The 14,560-nt window shown below is 40.0% G+C and overlaps 1 protein-coding gene across 1 annotated transcript; it reads left to right on the top strand.

The window, feature by feature from the left end:
• The first annotated feature begins 1,102 nt into the window (after positions 1 to 1,102).
• LOC148046496 (vomeronasal type-2 receptor 26-like) lies at positions 1,103 to 12,890 on the top strand. Its single transcript, XM_087714784.1, has 6 exons — positions 1,103 to 1,311; positions 4,075 to 4,252; positions 5,742 to 6,602; positions 10,071 to 10,298; positions 10,706 to 10,832; positions 11,925 to 12,890. The coding sequence occupies exons 1-6, from the start codon at positions 1,103 to 1,105 to the stop codon at positions 12,824 to 12,826; spliced, it is 2,505 nt and encodes an 834-aa protein (XP_087570910.1). The 3' UTR covers positions 12,827 to 12,890.
• Positions 12,891 to 14,560: the final 1,670 nt, after the last annotated feature.

Genomic DNA, 14,560 nt, shown 5'->3' with positions numbered 1-14,560 from the left:
AATTCAGAGGTTTTGAGACGCTAAGAAGCCCTTATTGGATTCTGATAGTAGTATCCAACTTTTTGGGGGGTGGGTGGGAGGACAGATTATTGAGTAAATAGTATAGATTCACTGTCAGGTCAGCCTAGGTGGATCTTTTTCAGTCAGAATACATTAATAGATGGTAAAGACCAGGGTGTTAAACTCAAGGCCCAGGGATTGGATCTGTCCCACGGGGTACTTAAATCTGGCCCATGGGGCCACCCTGGAAACAGCAAAGGACTGGCCTGCAGTGCTTCTTCCCGTGAAAATGGAGCTCAGGATGGCTGCAAACCTTTTTGCTGGAAGATGGTTGCAGGACACTATCGCAGCCAAAAATGGCACCCATGAGGGCCATCGTTGGCGTTCCCATCACTATTGCATGTGCAGTAGTGAAAAATTGCTTCTGTGCATGCGCAGAAGAAAAAACAAGATGGTGGTGCCTACGGCACCACCAACAGAACCAGTTCAGAGGCTTGGGCACCCAAATTACTATCTTCTCGGTTGAACCAGTCTGAACTGTAGTAGCCCACCTCTGAAATGAACCCATTATATGATCATTATTTAAAAGATGGTTGGCCAGAGAAGAAGAATAAACTATTGGAAAAGTATCAGTAATTGCATATGACAGATTTATTAATATATAAAGTTTTAATTGATTATGATGTCATGCTGTCTGTACCAGTACAGAGCTAGTAAACTTGTTCTTTGTCCCTCATTATCTTATTCATTTGCTCTTCTTTGCCTTTGATTGCAATCTGTTGTTGATTTTTCTTGCTGCTACACAGAGAGCTACAAATCTTTTACACCAAGGTAATATCACCTATCTTCTTTTGCAATATCACAAACAGCTGAGCAAGCGGTGTTATGCCCTATAATTTACCATGTTTAATTTTATTCCTTTGGACCCTAGAGGGTTCCAAACAGCAAAGCAAAAACAGGAGCCCAACCAAGACGGACTGATGTTATTAATAGTTCCCTTTTCCTAAACATATTTAAACATAAAGTCAGAAAAATGATGCTGTTTTTGCTATACATTTTTGGGTTCAGCTCAAGAGAAACAGCCATAGCAACGTGATCTGCTATGTTACTCTTCAAGCTATGGGTGATAATATGGCTTTCACAATTCACATGCTATGATGCTAAATGCTCCATCAGCAGCCTTAGTATTAAATACAAGTCTTATCATTCAGGTGATCTCATCATTGGTGGCATTATATATCTGATTTACATAATGTCCAACCTGATTACCTTCAAAACAATTCCATCTGAAGACTTTCTTGATGATCCTGTGTATGTAGCTATTATTCTTACTTATACCAGCACTCAGCTGACAATGGGTCAATGTGTCTGAAATGATTGAAATTTAAATTTCATCTCTTTCAATTATCCTTCCTCTGCTTGGATAATTCTTACATACGTCATGATACCTGGTTAATAACAAGGTTTTCCACTTTGTTTCACCTTCATAAATTTTGTAAAACTGTACTTGCTTAGGTGTTGCTTAAAAGATATCTGAATTTTATCCAACCTCTGCTTCCTAATTTCCAAATGCTTCTGCCCAAACATTTCCATGACAGACCACTTCCAACCTAGTACTTTATACCTGTAACAGATAAGATCCCGTCCTAAACAGAAATTTCAGAGATACATTTAAAATTTTCAGTTGGGAAATGAAATACACTAGTCTATGCATTTCTACTGTTTCCATTATGTAAATACTATGGTTCCACGTCACTTTTTTTCTTCATTGAGTCTGCTTGAATTCCTCAGTGAATTAAAGAAGTTGAGGTAACAGATGTAACAGCATCTGGTTTGCGTCATCATATTATTAAAAAGATGTTGATTCTCTGGAAAGAATATAAATAAGAGTAACAAAGATGATTAGGGGGCTGGAGGCTAAACCATATGAAGAACAACTGCAGGAAATGAGTTTGTCTAGTCTAGTGAAAAATAGGATTGGGGTGACATGATAGCAGTGTTCTAATGTTTGAGGGACTCCCAGAAAGAAGAGGGGGGTCAAACTATTTTCCAAAACACCAGCATGCAAGGCAAGAAACAATTGATGGAAACTAATCAAGGAGAGAAGCAATCTAGAACTAAGGAGAAATTTCCTAACCTTAAGAATAATTAACTAGGCCTTGCCTTCAGAAGTTATGGGTGTTCCATCACTGGAGGCTTTTAAGAAGAGACTGGATAGCCATTTGCTTGAGCAGCGAGTTGGACTAGAAGACCATCAAGATCCCTTCCAATTCTGTATTATCTTCTGTTCTGTTAGAAACCAAGCCAAGCCTATCTTCAGTTGTGAAGGATAATCCTTATAATGGTTTATGACAACATAAAATCTAATTACACTATTATCCCATGTACTTTTCAAGTCTATAACTCATTTCTTCAGATATATAGAATAGGGTCCTGAGATGACCCAGAAGAATGATGTAGAATAATTCTTTATAGAGGGATCCAGAAAAGAGGGATAATTGTTTTAGAGGTGAGAGATAAAGAGGATTACTTTATGTAATGACTGTAAACAAAGAACAGATGGCAAACAATTTGCTTCTAGGGGAATACTTGAATCAGTCCTAGATACTTGAGAATCCTATATACTTTCTTATAAATTAAATTATGAATTCTTGCATGACATTATTGTTATGTTGAGAAAGGAGTTTAATTACACTGCAGTAGAGAGGGGAGAAAGAAGTCAAATAGGAAGAAATGATGGAAAGGAAGGTGGAATTTTTAAATGTGATCACATAGAAAACATATATATGTTTTCATTAACCAAATACAGTTTTTATCAAAAATATGATTCCCTAAGAGCTGAAAATGTATTATATATTGCTTTTTTCAAATATGGTTCAGGATACTAGAATTATAATAACAGAGTTGGAAGGGATCTTGAATTTCTTCTAGTCCAACCCGCTGCTTAGGCAGGAAACCCTACATTACTTCTGACAAATGGATATCCAACATCTTCTTAAAAACATCCAGTGTTGGGGCATTCGCAACTTCTGGAGGCAAGTCATTTCACTAATTAATTATTCTGTCTGGAAATTTCTGCTTAGTTCTAAGTTGCTTCTCTCCTTGATTAGTTTCCACCCATTGCTTCTTGTCCTACCCTCAGGTGCTTTGGAGAATAGCTTGACTCCCTCTTCTTTGTGGCAACCCCTGAGATATCAGAACACTGCTATCATGTCTCCCCTAGTCCTTCTTTTCATCAAATAGACATACTCAGTTTCTCCAACTGTTCTTTATATGTTTTCGCCTCCAGTGCCCTAATCATCTTTGTTGCTCTTCTCTGCACCTTTTCTAGAGTCTCCATATCTTTTTTTTTACATTGTGGTGATCAAAACTGAATGCAGTATTCCAAGTATGGCCTTACCATGGCATTATAAAATGGTATCAACACTTTACGTGATCATGATTCTATCCCTATGTAGTCTAGAACCATGTTGGCTTTTTTGGCAGCTGCTGCACACTGATGGCTCATATTTAAATGGTTGTCCACTAGGACTCCAAGATCCTTCTCACATTTATTACTCTTACATACTACTACCATATATATGGTACCTATGCATTTTGTTTTTCTTGCCTAAATGTATAATCTTACTTTTTTCACCATTGAATTTCATTTTGTTAGATAATGCACAATATTCAAGTCTGTGAAGATCTTTCTTAAGCCTGTCTTCTGGAGCATTGGCTATTCCTGTCAGCTTGGTGTCATCTGCAAATTTGATGACTTACCCAATCCATGTAAAACAAAATGAGTTTTTAATTTAGGGAATAGCGAAGACAAATATTTTCTATACTGTTTTTCTTGAAGGGTGGGATGCAGTCTAATTTTTGACCTTGTTGTTAACAATGATTTTTAATTTGAAATGTAAAAAAAATTCTCTGCTTGGAAATGCAAGTGTGTGACAAGGTCATTAACCTCCCTTGAAGTATGTTTCTACAGAACTACCAGCATATCCTATCCTTGATCTTTGCTACAAAGGAGATCAATGAAACTCCTCAGATCTTGCCAAATATCACTCTGGGTTTTGGGCTATCTAACAGTTATTTCATGGCAACATGGACCTACCTTGCCTCTATGGAGCTTCTTTCTTCAGAAGGCAGATTTGTTCCCAACTATAAATGCAGCATTGACCAAAATTCAGTTTGTATTATTGCGGGACCCAATTCTTTTATCAGTGAGGTTATGGAAGACATCCTGAGCATTTACAAGATTCCACAGGTAATCACTGCTCAAGAAAAAAAATCATATTGATATGTGACTTCCTCTTTAAAGCAAATGAAATCCTAGGCTGCATTAATAGAGGGATAGAATCAAGTTCACATGAAGTTTTAGTACTGCTTTACAAAGCCTTAGTAAGGCCACACTTGGAATACTGCATCCAGTTCTGGTCAACACAATATAAAAAAAGATGTTGAAACCCTGAAAGAGTACAGATAAGATGATTAGGCAATTGGAGGCTAAAACATAAAAAGAATGGTTACAGGAATTCAGTATGTTTGCTCTAATGAAAAGAAGGACTAGGGGAGTCATAATAGCAATGTTCCAATATTTGAGGGACTCCTACAAAGATGAGGCATCAAACTATTTTCCAAAATGCCAAAAGGTGAGACTCGGAACATTGTTACCTTCCCACCAAAGGTTGTTCCTATTTTTCTACTTGCACTTTTTACATGCTTTCAAACTGCTAGGTTGGAAGAAGAAGGGACAAATAACAGGAGCTCATTCCATTATGAGGCTCTAGGGATTCAAACCATTGAACTGCTGGTCTTTCTGATTGACAAAGTGAAACAAGTAATAATGGATGGAGACTAAGCAAGAGAGAAGCAAGCTAGAACTGAGGAAAAAATTCTTAATGGAGACAACAATCAACCAATGGAATAGCTTTCCCTCAGAAGTTGTGAGTGCTTCATCATTGGAGGCTTTCAAAAAGAGACTGGACAACCATGTGTCTGAAATGGTATAGGGTCTCTTGCTTGAGCAGGGGTTGGACTAGAAGACCTCTAATAGACCTCTTCTAGCTCTAATATTCTATGTTGTATGAAATTTTATTTATTTTTATAAATAAATTGAGGTAGTGAATTCACACAATTCTCTTTCCTCCCATTTTTCAATGCTGTGAAATAAGTTGGCTGAAAGTTATCCAGCCAGCTTTTATGCCTAAGATCAGACTAGAAGTCACAGTCTTCTAGCTTCTATTCTTGTGCCTTAACCAGGAGAACACATTGGCTCCATTGGAATTGCTTAACAACCTTAGTGCAACAAAAAAGTAGATAAAATTCAGTGCAGCTGATTTAACAACTACATTAGTGATGTGAGTTTCAATTGTGGTTGTAAGTTGAGGACTATATGTACTGCAAAAATTGTCCCAGAACACAAGTAATCGGAACACACTCCATTATGTGGTACTAGGGATTCGAACCACTGAACTGCCGACCTTTCTGATTGACATGCTCAGCGTCTTAGCCACTGAGCCACCATGTGCCCTTAAGAGTATTTAAAAAGGTTCTTTCTAAAAGGCTTTCTAGGTCTCATTTACTTGTGGACTGAGATATTTTTTTACGTGATTGTTGGCTAGTCTATGACTCTGTCTCCAGCTTCTCAAGGTTGTCCCCACATCCCATGTCCCACATACTTTTTAAAATACCTATGTCTATGTTTATGTCTATGTCTATGTCTTTTTCTATTTTCTTCCCCCCCCCCCCTTTAGCTTACATATGGCTCTGCTCCAGTGATCAATAATGTGTTTCATGCAGCTTTCTTTCATCAGATGTTTCCAAATGAACATCTCCAAATTCTGGGGATCCTCCAGTTGCTGCTATATTTTAAGTGGAGTTGGATTGGGTTGATTTGTCAAGCAAATGGGATCGGTGAAAGATTTCTGCGGGAAGCTCTGATCCTGTTTTCCGAAAAAGGAATCTGCTTCGATTACATTGAAGAGCTTGTGCTAGAGGTTTTCACGAGCGAGCTGGAAGAGAAAATGGACAACTTTCTTAACATATATGAAACCATTATGACAAGTTTGTCCAATGTTGTGGTTGTGTATTGTGAAAACCAGATCATGGTTCTTTTCAGAATGATGTCCTCTGTTTCAGAATATTTGGATACACAGGTTCAGCAAAAAGACAAAATTTGGATTTTTCCAGCCCAGATGGAGTACACTTCAGTTCCATTTCAAAGAGAAAGCAGTATGGGCATCATCCATGGGGCTCTTTCTTTTGCAGTTTCATCAAAAGAACTATTAGGGTTCAATAATTTTTTTCAGGCAAGAAACAGTGTTCTAGAAATTGAAGATCATTTTTCAAAGGTATTTTGGGAACAAGCCTTTGGATGTTCCTTCTCAAATTCAACTTTAAAACCAAAATCGGAGAAAAAATGCACAGGGGAAGAGAAGCTGAAGACTCTTCCAGACTCTGTTTTTGAACTGAGCATGACTGGGCAAAGCTACAGTATCTACAATGCAGTCTATGCTGTGGCATACGCTCTCCAAGCCATGCTTACACCACACTCCAAAAACAGAGCAATGTCTGCTAGAGGGACATGGAAGCTTCTCAATCCTCAAGTGTGGCAGGTAATCTCCCGTATTTATTAATCTAGCAGATGATATTGCTTTCCTCTCTACAGCTGTCCACGTTTATAGAAACCAATTTAAATATGAGGCTTGAGAAAAGGCTTAGATAGATCATAATGTCCACATCTTTTCATATCAAATGATGGTCCTCCCAGATTGCTTTTTTAATGACACAAAATTCCAGATATTTTGATTAGTCTTCATATTCATATTTTATATAGATTTTTTTTAAAGTATTGATAACTGGTATCAGTTCTGCTCTGTAACAATACAGCATTTTAGTCATCTGCTGATCAAAGTGGGCTTTAGAATAGAATAGAATAGAATAGAATAGAATAGAATAGAATAGAATAGAATAGAATAGAATAGAATAGAATAGAATAGAATAGAATAGAATAGAATAGAATAGAATAGAATAGAATAGAATAGAATAGAATAGAATAGAATAACAGAGTTGGAAGGGACCTTGGAAGTCTTCTAGTCCAACCCCCTGCTCAGGCAGGAAACCCTACACCACTTCAGAGAAATGATTATCCAATATCTTCTTAAAGATTTTCAGTGTTGGAGCATTCACAACTTCTGGATGCAAGTTGTTCAACTGATTAATCGTTCTCACTATCAGGAAATTTCTCCTCATGTTTAAAATTGCTTCTCTCCTTGATTAGTTTCCACCGATTGCTTCTTGTCTGACCCTCAGGTGCTTTGGAGAATAGGTTGAGTCCCTCTTCTTTGTGGAAGCCCTTGAGATGTTGGATTTTTGTTTCATTAGACTAGACATGCCCAGTTCCTGCAACCGTTCTTCATATGTTTTAGCCTCCAGTCCTCTAATCATCTTTGTTGCTCTTCTTTGCACTCTTTCCAAAGTCTCAATATCTTTTTAAAATCATGGTAATCATGGCCTTACCAAGGCATTATAAGTGGTATTTCTAAAATCGTGTCTCCTCTATTATGTCATTCTTTAGTTAAATTATAAGCAGTTCTGTCACCCACAGAACTTTCCCTTTAGTACTATAACTGTCTGAACATATTTAAAAGTGGTGTGAGAAACACTCTTTTCTCTGTAGAAATCTAGGCACGTGATGCATCCATTTGTCTCTCAACATATATAGTAGAGAATTTTGAAAGGCCATTTTTGGTTTAAAGAAGGATGCATAACTTTAAAAGGAAATAACAGGGCAAAATGTTGCTAGGATCAGGCACTAAGAATGAAAATTATATGGCAAGAGGATGATATTGTTGTGAAACAATAGTAAGGCTGAAAGGCTGATGCTGATATAACTGATGATTTAGTGCTACTGCTAACATACTTTGGGACCACATTAATATTTTTTGATTGAGATATATATATCTCAATCAAAGCTGCCGTCTTTCTATAAATCTTGGTGGGTGGGTGTGGAGTGCTGGCTTTGTTTCAGTAAGTGGATTGATTGGCTGTGTGGTTGTATCATGATTGGTAGATTGGTGCTGATTGATGCTGGCTGCGTGTCTATTGTTGTTTCGTGTTGTAACAGCCTGGGTGGTGGGTGGGGCTCGTTTGTTGACTAGGGCTGGTTTCCAGATGTCTGGTAGGTGGGAGGTATCATCATGTTTATTCATGTTGTGGTGGTGTTCATCTATTTCGATAGCTTCCATAATTATTCTCTTGTTAAAGTGTTCAGTTTGAAGATTAATTTGATTCCTTCAAAATTAATTTCATGTCCTGTAGCTTTAAGGTGCTGGAAAAGGGAGAAGTTTTTTCTTTTTTTCTTACTGGGTTCTTTCATTCTGCGATGCGTGCATTTATTCTCCTGTTAGTTTGTTCTATGTATGTTGCAGGGCAGATTTTGCCTGGTATTTCATAGACTCCTTGGTTTTCCAGCTGGATTTTGTCTTTGGGGTTTCTTAAGATGTTGACTATTTTTTCGTCAGTGTTGAAGGCTGTCTTGATATTGTGTTTGTGGAGAATTTTGCTGATTTTATCTGTGGTGCCTTTGATGTAAGGGAGGAGGGTGATGCCGTTGTCCTGTTCTGTGTCTCGGTTCTTGTGTATACATACATACATACATACATACATACATACATACATACATACATACATACATACATACACACACACACACACACACACACACACACACACATTTGTTTTCATAGATTTTCATGGGTATAGGTATTCAGGTCTTCCCGTATAAGACTGACAGTATGTTGGCGATGTTTCGATGAGGTCACACTTGTTATCTTCAGGCTGGTGCCTTTGGCTTCATGCTTGTGTGAGCAAAGCATGATCTGAGCTGCCATTTTTCTATAAATATAGGCGTGTGTGTGTGTGTGTGTGTGTGTGTGTGTGTGTGTGTGTGTGTGTAATGTTGGTTTTGTTGCTTTAAACGGATTGGTTGGCTGTATTGTCACATCTGGATTGGTTGATGGAATTGATGTTTGGTGATGGTTATTGGTGATGGTGTCCTGTGTTCTTCTGGGTCCTGTGTTGGTTTTTGTGGCTGGGACTCATTTATTGACTAGGGCTAGTTTCCGGATGTCTGGGAGGCGGCAGGTATCATCACATTTATTCATGTACTATTTTGTGTGTGTGTATGTGTGTGCGTGTGTGCGTGCATGTGTGTGTGTGTGTGTGTGTGTGTGTGTGTGTGTGTGTGTGTGTGTGTGTGTATGGATACTCTGGAATGCCTCAAGCAATTTCAACCAAACTTACCCTTTGGAAAAAAATTACTGTGGAGGTAAGACACCCTAACACCTCTTGGGTAGTGTGTTCTGTTAAGATGCAGCCTGTTGTGCCTTATAATGGCTTTTACTATATTGCTATTAAATGGTGCAGTGTTGTGGAATTGCCATGGTAACAGGTTTTTTAAATTTTGTTTAAACCAGAAATGTTTCTCCTAGGCATAATACTGGAGGGGTTTAAGAAAAATGTATATCTAATTATACATGTACTAACTGTGGCACACATAACTTTTGTGCAGTATTGGAAAAAAAGAAAATATACCATCAGAACTAGATTAAATCAGAAAAGTGTTGGCCTGTGTGGAAGCAGAAAGGCTCACTCTTGAACTTAAAAATAAAAGGGAATCAGAATATTTTGGAGTCGGGAAAAGATTTTATGATTGGTATAAGACAAGGTGACAAGACTGGAACAAACTGTATATATTGTGATTGGACAGAAGGATAGATAATGCACTAAGTAGGCTAATAGTTAATGGTTAAGACTAATTGTGTATAATGTGAATGTATGGTCACTTCGAATCTGCGGTACTGCATTGTTTTAAATGTAAAAATAATAAAAATATATTTTTTAAAAAATTACATTTTGTTCAGACATTTTCCCCCTATAAACAAATACATGGGCAATGCTGGGTTATCAGCTAGTGTGTGTGTGTGTGTGTGTGTGTGTGTGTGTGTGTGTGTGTGTGTGTGTGTGCAATGTCTACCATTTTTGCATATTTTTATTAATTACTGTCATGTTTTCCCCTTTAGCTTCATCACTATCTGAGAAAAGTCTCATTTAACAACAGTGCTGGAGAAAACATTTTCTTTGACCAGAATGGGAAGGTTGCAACTGGCTTTGATATTATCAACTGGGTCACCTTCCCAAATCAGTCTTTTCATAAGATCAAAGTTGGGAAAGTAAATCCATCGACTCCACTTGAAAGCCTTCTCTCTCTATCAGCAGATAACATTGTCTGGCCCAACCTTTTCAACCAGGTATTTTTTTTAAGGCCATATTTTTAAGAAGTGGTTCACTGCTCATGCTGGAGCTGATCTTCAGATAACTTGCTTGAACAGTTGGACAAATTAATGAATGAGATATTTGCTGATAGTTTTAAAACTACAGTTGGAGTAGCCTACATGAAAAGCAATGTTTCTTGATGTATAGTCAATAGTCCTTCCTATGTCTGTGCTAACTAGCACTAACCCTTGAGATCTGTCAGATGAATAAGAGAAAGTTCCATTTGCATGATCATTATGCCAGAATGATATTTTAAGGGATGAGAAAAGCATAGGATTTTGATAACTCTAATAAAAAAGGAAGTAAAGATTCCTTAAAGAAGGTCATCTCTAGATTGCTAATGTTTAAATTCTGTATAGAATGATCTTTGTTTTATTTACAGACTCAACCTCTTTCTTTGTGCAATGCTCATTGCTCCTTGGGTTACAGCAAGATCAAAATAGAAGGGGAGCCATTTTGCTGTTACGGATGCCTTCGTTGTCCAGAAGGAAAAATTGCCAACCAGACAGGTAAGAAATATTATACAGTACAAGAATGATGATATCTATTAGTTGTGATGGTCAATAGGTTCAAAGCATTACCTGAGTTTTAGAGGCTGGAGTCTTTACCCCCTACAGACTTTGGGGATAGGAATGGTTGAGAGAACAATAGTCAAACACAAGAAACCAGGAGTTAGGATAGAGTTCAAAGGCATTGTGAGTTTATTACCATATAACATATACAATAATCTGATCAACTAACAGTTGGCACCAGTTTCCTCAACCATTGGACTTCAAGTGGGATTGGACTTAGGTCTGTTTTGGACAATAAATAATGTCAAAGTAATTTCAAAGGATTTCATATCAGACAGTTTAGTTTTAGAACTTTCCTGGCCTTACAAATAAATTAGATATCTGTTCTGACCCCCCCCCCTGTACAGTGAGGCACGCTGACACAAGATTACTGCTAGACAATTTATTCACAGTAAATTAACACACCGACAAGACTTTTGCAGCAACCCAGACTTCCAAGATAAGAAATACACATGAGAGCTTCTCCAGCATTAGTATATTAGTGGAATCTCGCAAACAGCCTCCTCTCAAAGTCTCTCCTTATATACTCTCTTGGGAGGGACCTAATCACAACCACCTGGGTCCAATTATCTTCTTTGTCTCCTTAATTGCTGCCGGCATTTATCCGCCCGCCTCTGCCAGGCATCCGGGACCAATTCCTTCTAAACCTTGTCGCTGCTCAAAGGCCTGATGTCTTCACCACTGCTCTAGGGCCTGACTTCATGGGCATGTTTCCTTTGGCTTTCACCACTGCTCCATGCCTCAGGCACCTCCTGGTGACCAACCAGCCTCTCTAGTCCCTGCTCAGAGTCTGAACCCTGTTCAGGGTTCTCCACATCTTCCAGAGCCAACTCATAGGGCCCCTTGCTGTCGGAGTCTGTTTGCAGTTCTAACAGCTCATGCTGGGCCACAACAGATATCAAATCCTAAAACTCCCCCTCTGTATGGTGACAGTTCTGAAATTCCAGGTACTGAACATCAATGCTTCTGAAAGTTGGGGGTGACTGTGCTAACTCTCAATATGCTTGACAACACTGTTTCTTCTTCCAGATTCAGATGACTGCTTCCCATGTCCTGAAGAAAGTTATCCCAACAAGGATCAGATCGTTTGCATCAAAAAACTCACAACTTTCTTGTCTTACAAAGAACCCTTGGGAATCATTTTGATCAGTGTTGCTTTCTTCTTTTCTTTCATATCAACTGTGGTGCTGGGGATCTTCATTAAAAATCAGCACACTCCCATTGTCAAAGCCAACAACAGGACCCTCACTTACATTCTTCTCATTGTTCTGCTGTTCTCTTTCCTTTGCATTTTGCTTTTCATTGGTCAGCCTAACCAAGTAAAATGTCTCTTGAGACAAGTTACTTTTGGCATCCTTTTCTCCGTAGCCCTTTCTTGCATATTGGGCAAAACAGCCATAGTGATTCTTGCTTTCATGGCCACCAAGCCTGATTCCAAAATGAGGAAATGGGTGGGGAAAAGGCTAGCTAACACCATTGTCTTGTCTTGCTCTCTAGTGCAAATCACCATTTGTAGCGTGTGGCTGTCAATTTCTCCCCCATTTCCAGATTCAGACATGCATTCCATAGCAGGAGAAATTGTCCTGGAGTGTAATGAAGGTTCAGCCATCATGTTTTATATTGTCCTTGGCTTTATGGGATTCTTGACCTTTATCAGCTTCATTGTGGCTTTCCTAGCCAGGAAGTTACCTGATAGCTTTAATGAAGCCAAATTTATAACTTTCAGCATGTTTGTTTTTTGCAGTGTCTGGATGTTGTTTGTCCCCACCTATTTAAGCACCAAGGGAAAGTACATGGTAGCTGTGGAAGTCTTCTCCATTTTGGCTTCTGCAGCAGGATTATTGGGTTGCATCTTTTCCCCCAAATGCTACATTATTGTTCTGAGGCCTGATTTGAATAGAAAGGAGCAACTGATAAAACACCAAAAATGAATACCAGCTTTTGTTGTTACTTATTTAGTAGGTTTCTTAATAGATCAAGCTTCATTCTGATGAACTGCTTAGGCTTTGCTAAAATTAGCTCTAACTTTAAATTTCCCTTAGTATTTAAAAGAATAATTAGTTTCTCCAACTGGAGTTTAAATGGAAGAAAAGTAATGGAAAATTACAATGATCTTTAGGTTTCCTAGGTTTCACGAAATTCTACAGGCAATTCATCCCCTCCTTTGTGAAAATTGCCAAACCCCTAACAGACCTCCTGAAGAGATAGAGCCCAGGAATGAAACCCTGTCTGGGGCAACCCTTGACCTCAAGACTGGATTATTGTAATGTGCTCTACATGGGGCTGCCCTTGAAGAGTGTTCAAAGACTTCAGTTAGTCCAGAATGCAGCCGCGTGAGCGATTGTGGGTGCACCCAGGTACACCTACGTCACATCTATCCTCCGCAAGCTGCAGTGGCTACCCATTAGTCTCCGAATCCACTTCAAGGTGCTGGTCGCTATCTATAAAGCCCTACATGGCATCGGACCTGGGTACCTGAGAGACCGCCTCCTGCCAATTACCTCCCATAGACCGATTAGATCTCACAGGTTAGGTCTCCTCCGGATTCCATCCACCAGCCAATGTCGGCTGGCGACCCCCCGGGGGAGAGCCTTCTCTGTTGCAGCTCTAGCCCTCTGGAATGATCTCCCCATCGAGATCCGGACCCTTACTACCCTCCCAGCCTTCCGCAAAGCCACCAAATCCTGGCTGCTCCAGCAGGCCGGGGGGCTTGTGAAACATCCAGCCCCACGGAAATGGTGAATGTTGCAGTTTTTGTTTTAAAGTGTTGTTTGTCCAGTTTTCCCCTTCCCTTGTCTATTGTGAGCCGCCCGGAGTCCTTCGGGAGTGGGCAGCATACAAGACAAATAAATACAATACAGTACAACCCCTACAGTGGAACCTAACCTGCCAAGAGGCGTTCAAAACAGAGATCCCTCCTTCCGGCCCTATGAGTCCCACTCCAAGGCCAGATGGCGTGAGTAGTCAGGACCCTGGTCTCAGGCTGCTGTTGCTAAATGCCAGGTCTGTTGTTCACAAGGCTCCTCTCGTCCGGGACTTAATTTCTGACGAGAGGGCAGACCTGGCATGTATTACTGAAACCTGGCTGGGCACAGAAGGAGGAGTCCCCCTTGTAGAGATGTGCCCAGAAGGATTTCAGGTGCTTCATCAGCCGAGAGCCCAGGGAAGGGGTGGCGGTGTGGCTATTGTTATCCGGGAGTCTCTAGTACCTCGTAGGGTCCCTGCTCCGGAGCTTGTCGGGTGTGAGACTCTGCTGGTGAAGTTGGACCTCAAGGATCAAGTGGGTCTGCTGCTAACGTACCTGCCTCCCAACTGCGTTGCAGCAGCCCTCCCCTCGCTCTTCGAGTCAGTAGCCGAGCTGGCAATTGAGTTCCCCAGGCTTATGGTTCTGGGGGACTTCAATTTGCCATCGCTCGGTGAACACTCTGATGGGGCGCAGGAGTTCATGGCTTCCATGACAGCCATGGGCTTGACCCAGGTAATTCGGGGCCCAACCCACTCAGCGGGTCACATGCTCGACCTCGTATTTCTCTCGGAGCAGTGGATGTGTGATCTTGGTCTGAGGGGAAATGACACCATACCCCTGTCATGGTCAGACCACTGCCTACTGAGGCTTGACTTCCGGAGGCCAAACCCCCACCGTAGGGAGGAGGAACTGACCAGGT

The sequence above is a fragment of the Thamnophis sirtalis genome, unplaced genomic scaffold (assembly GCF_051295495.1).
Source record: "Thamnophis sirtalis isolate CommonGarterSnake01/CBP01778 unplaced genomic scaffold, rThaSir2_p1.2 scaffold_4, whole genome shotgun sequence".
In the NCBI taxonomy this organism is placed as follows: Eukaryota; Metazoa; Chordata; class Lepidosauria; order Squamata; family Natricidae; genus Thamnophis; species Thamnophis sirtalis.
The sequence above is the reverse complement of the archived record's forward strand: the minus strand, read 5'-3'. Positions and strand labels throughout refer to the sequence as shown.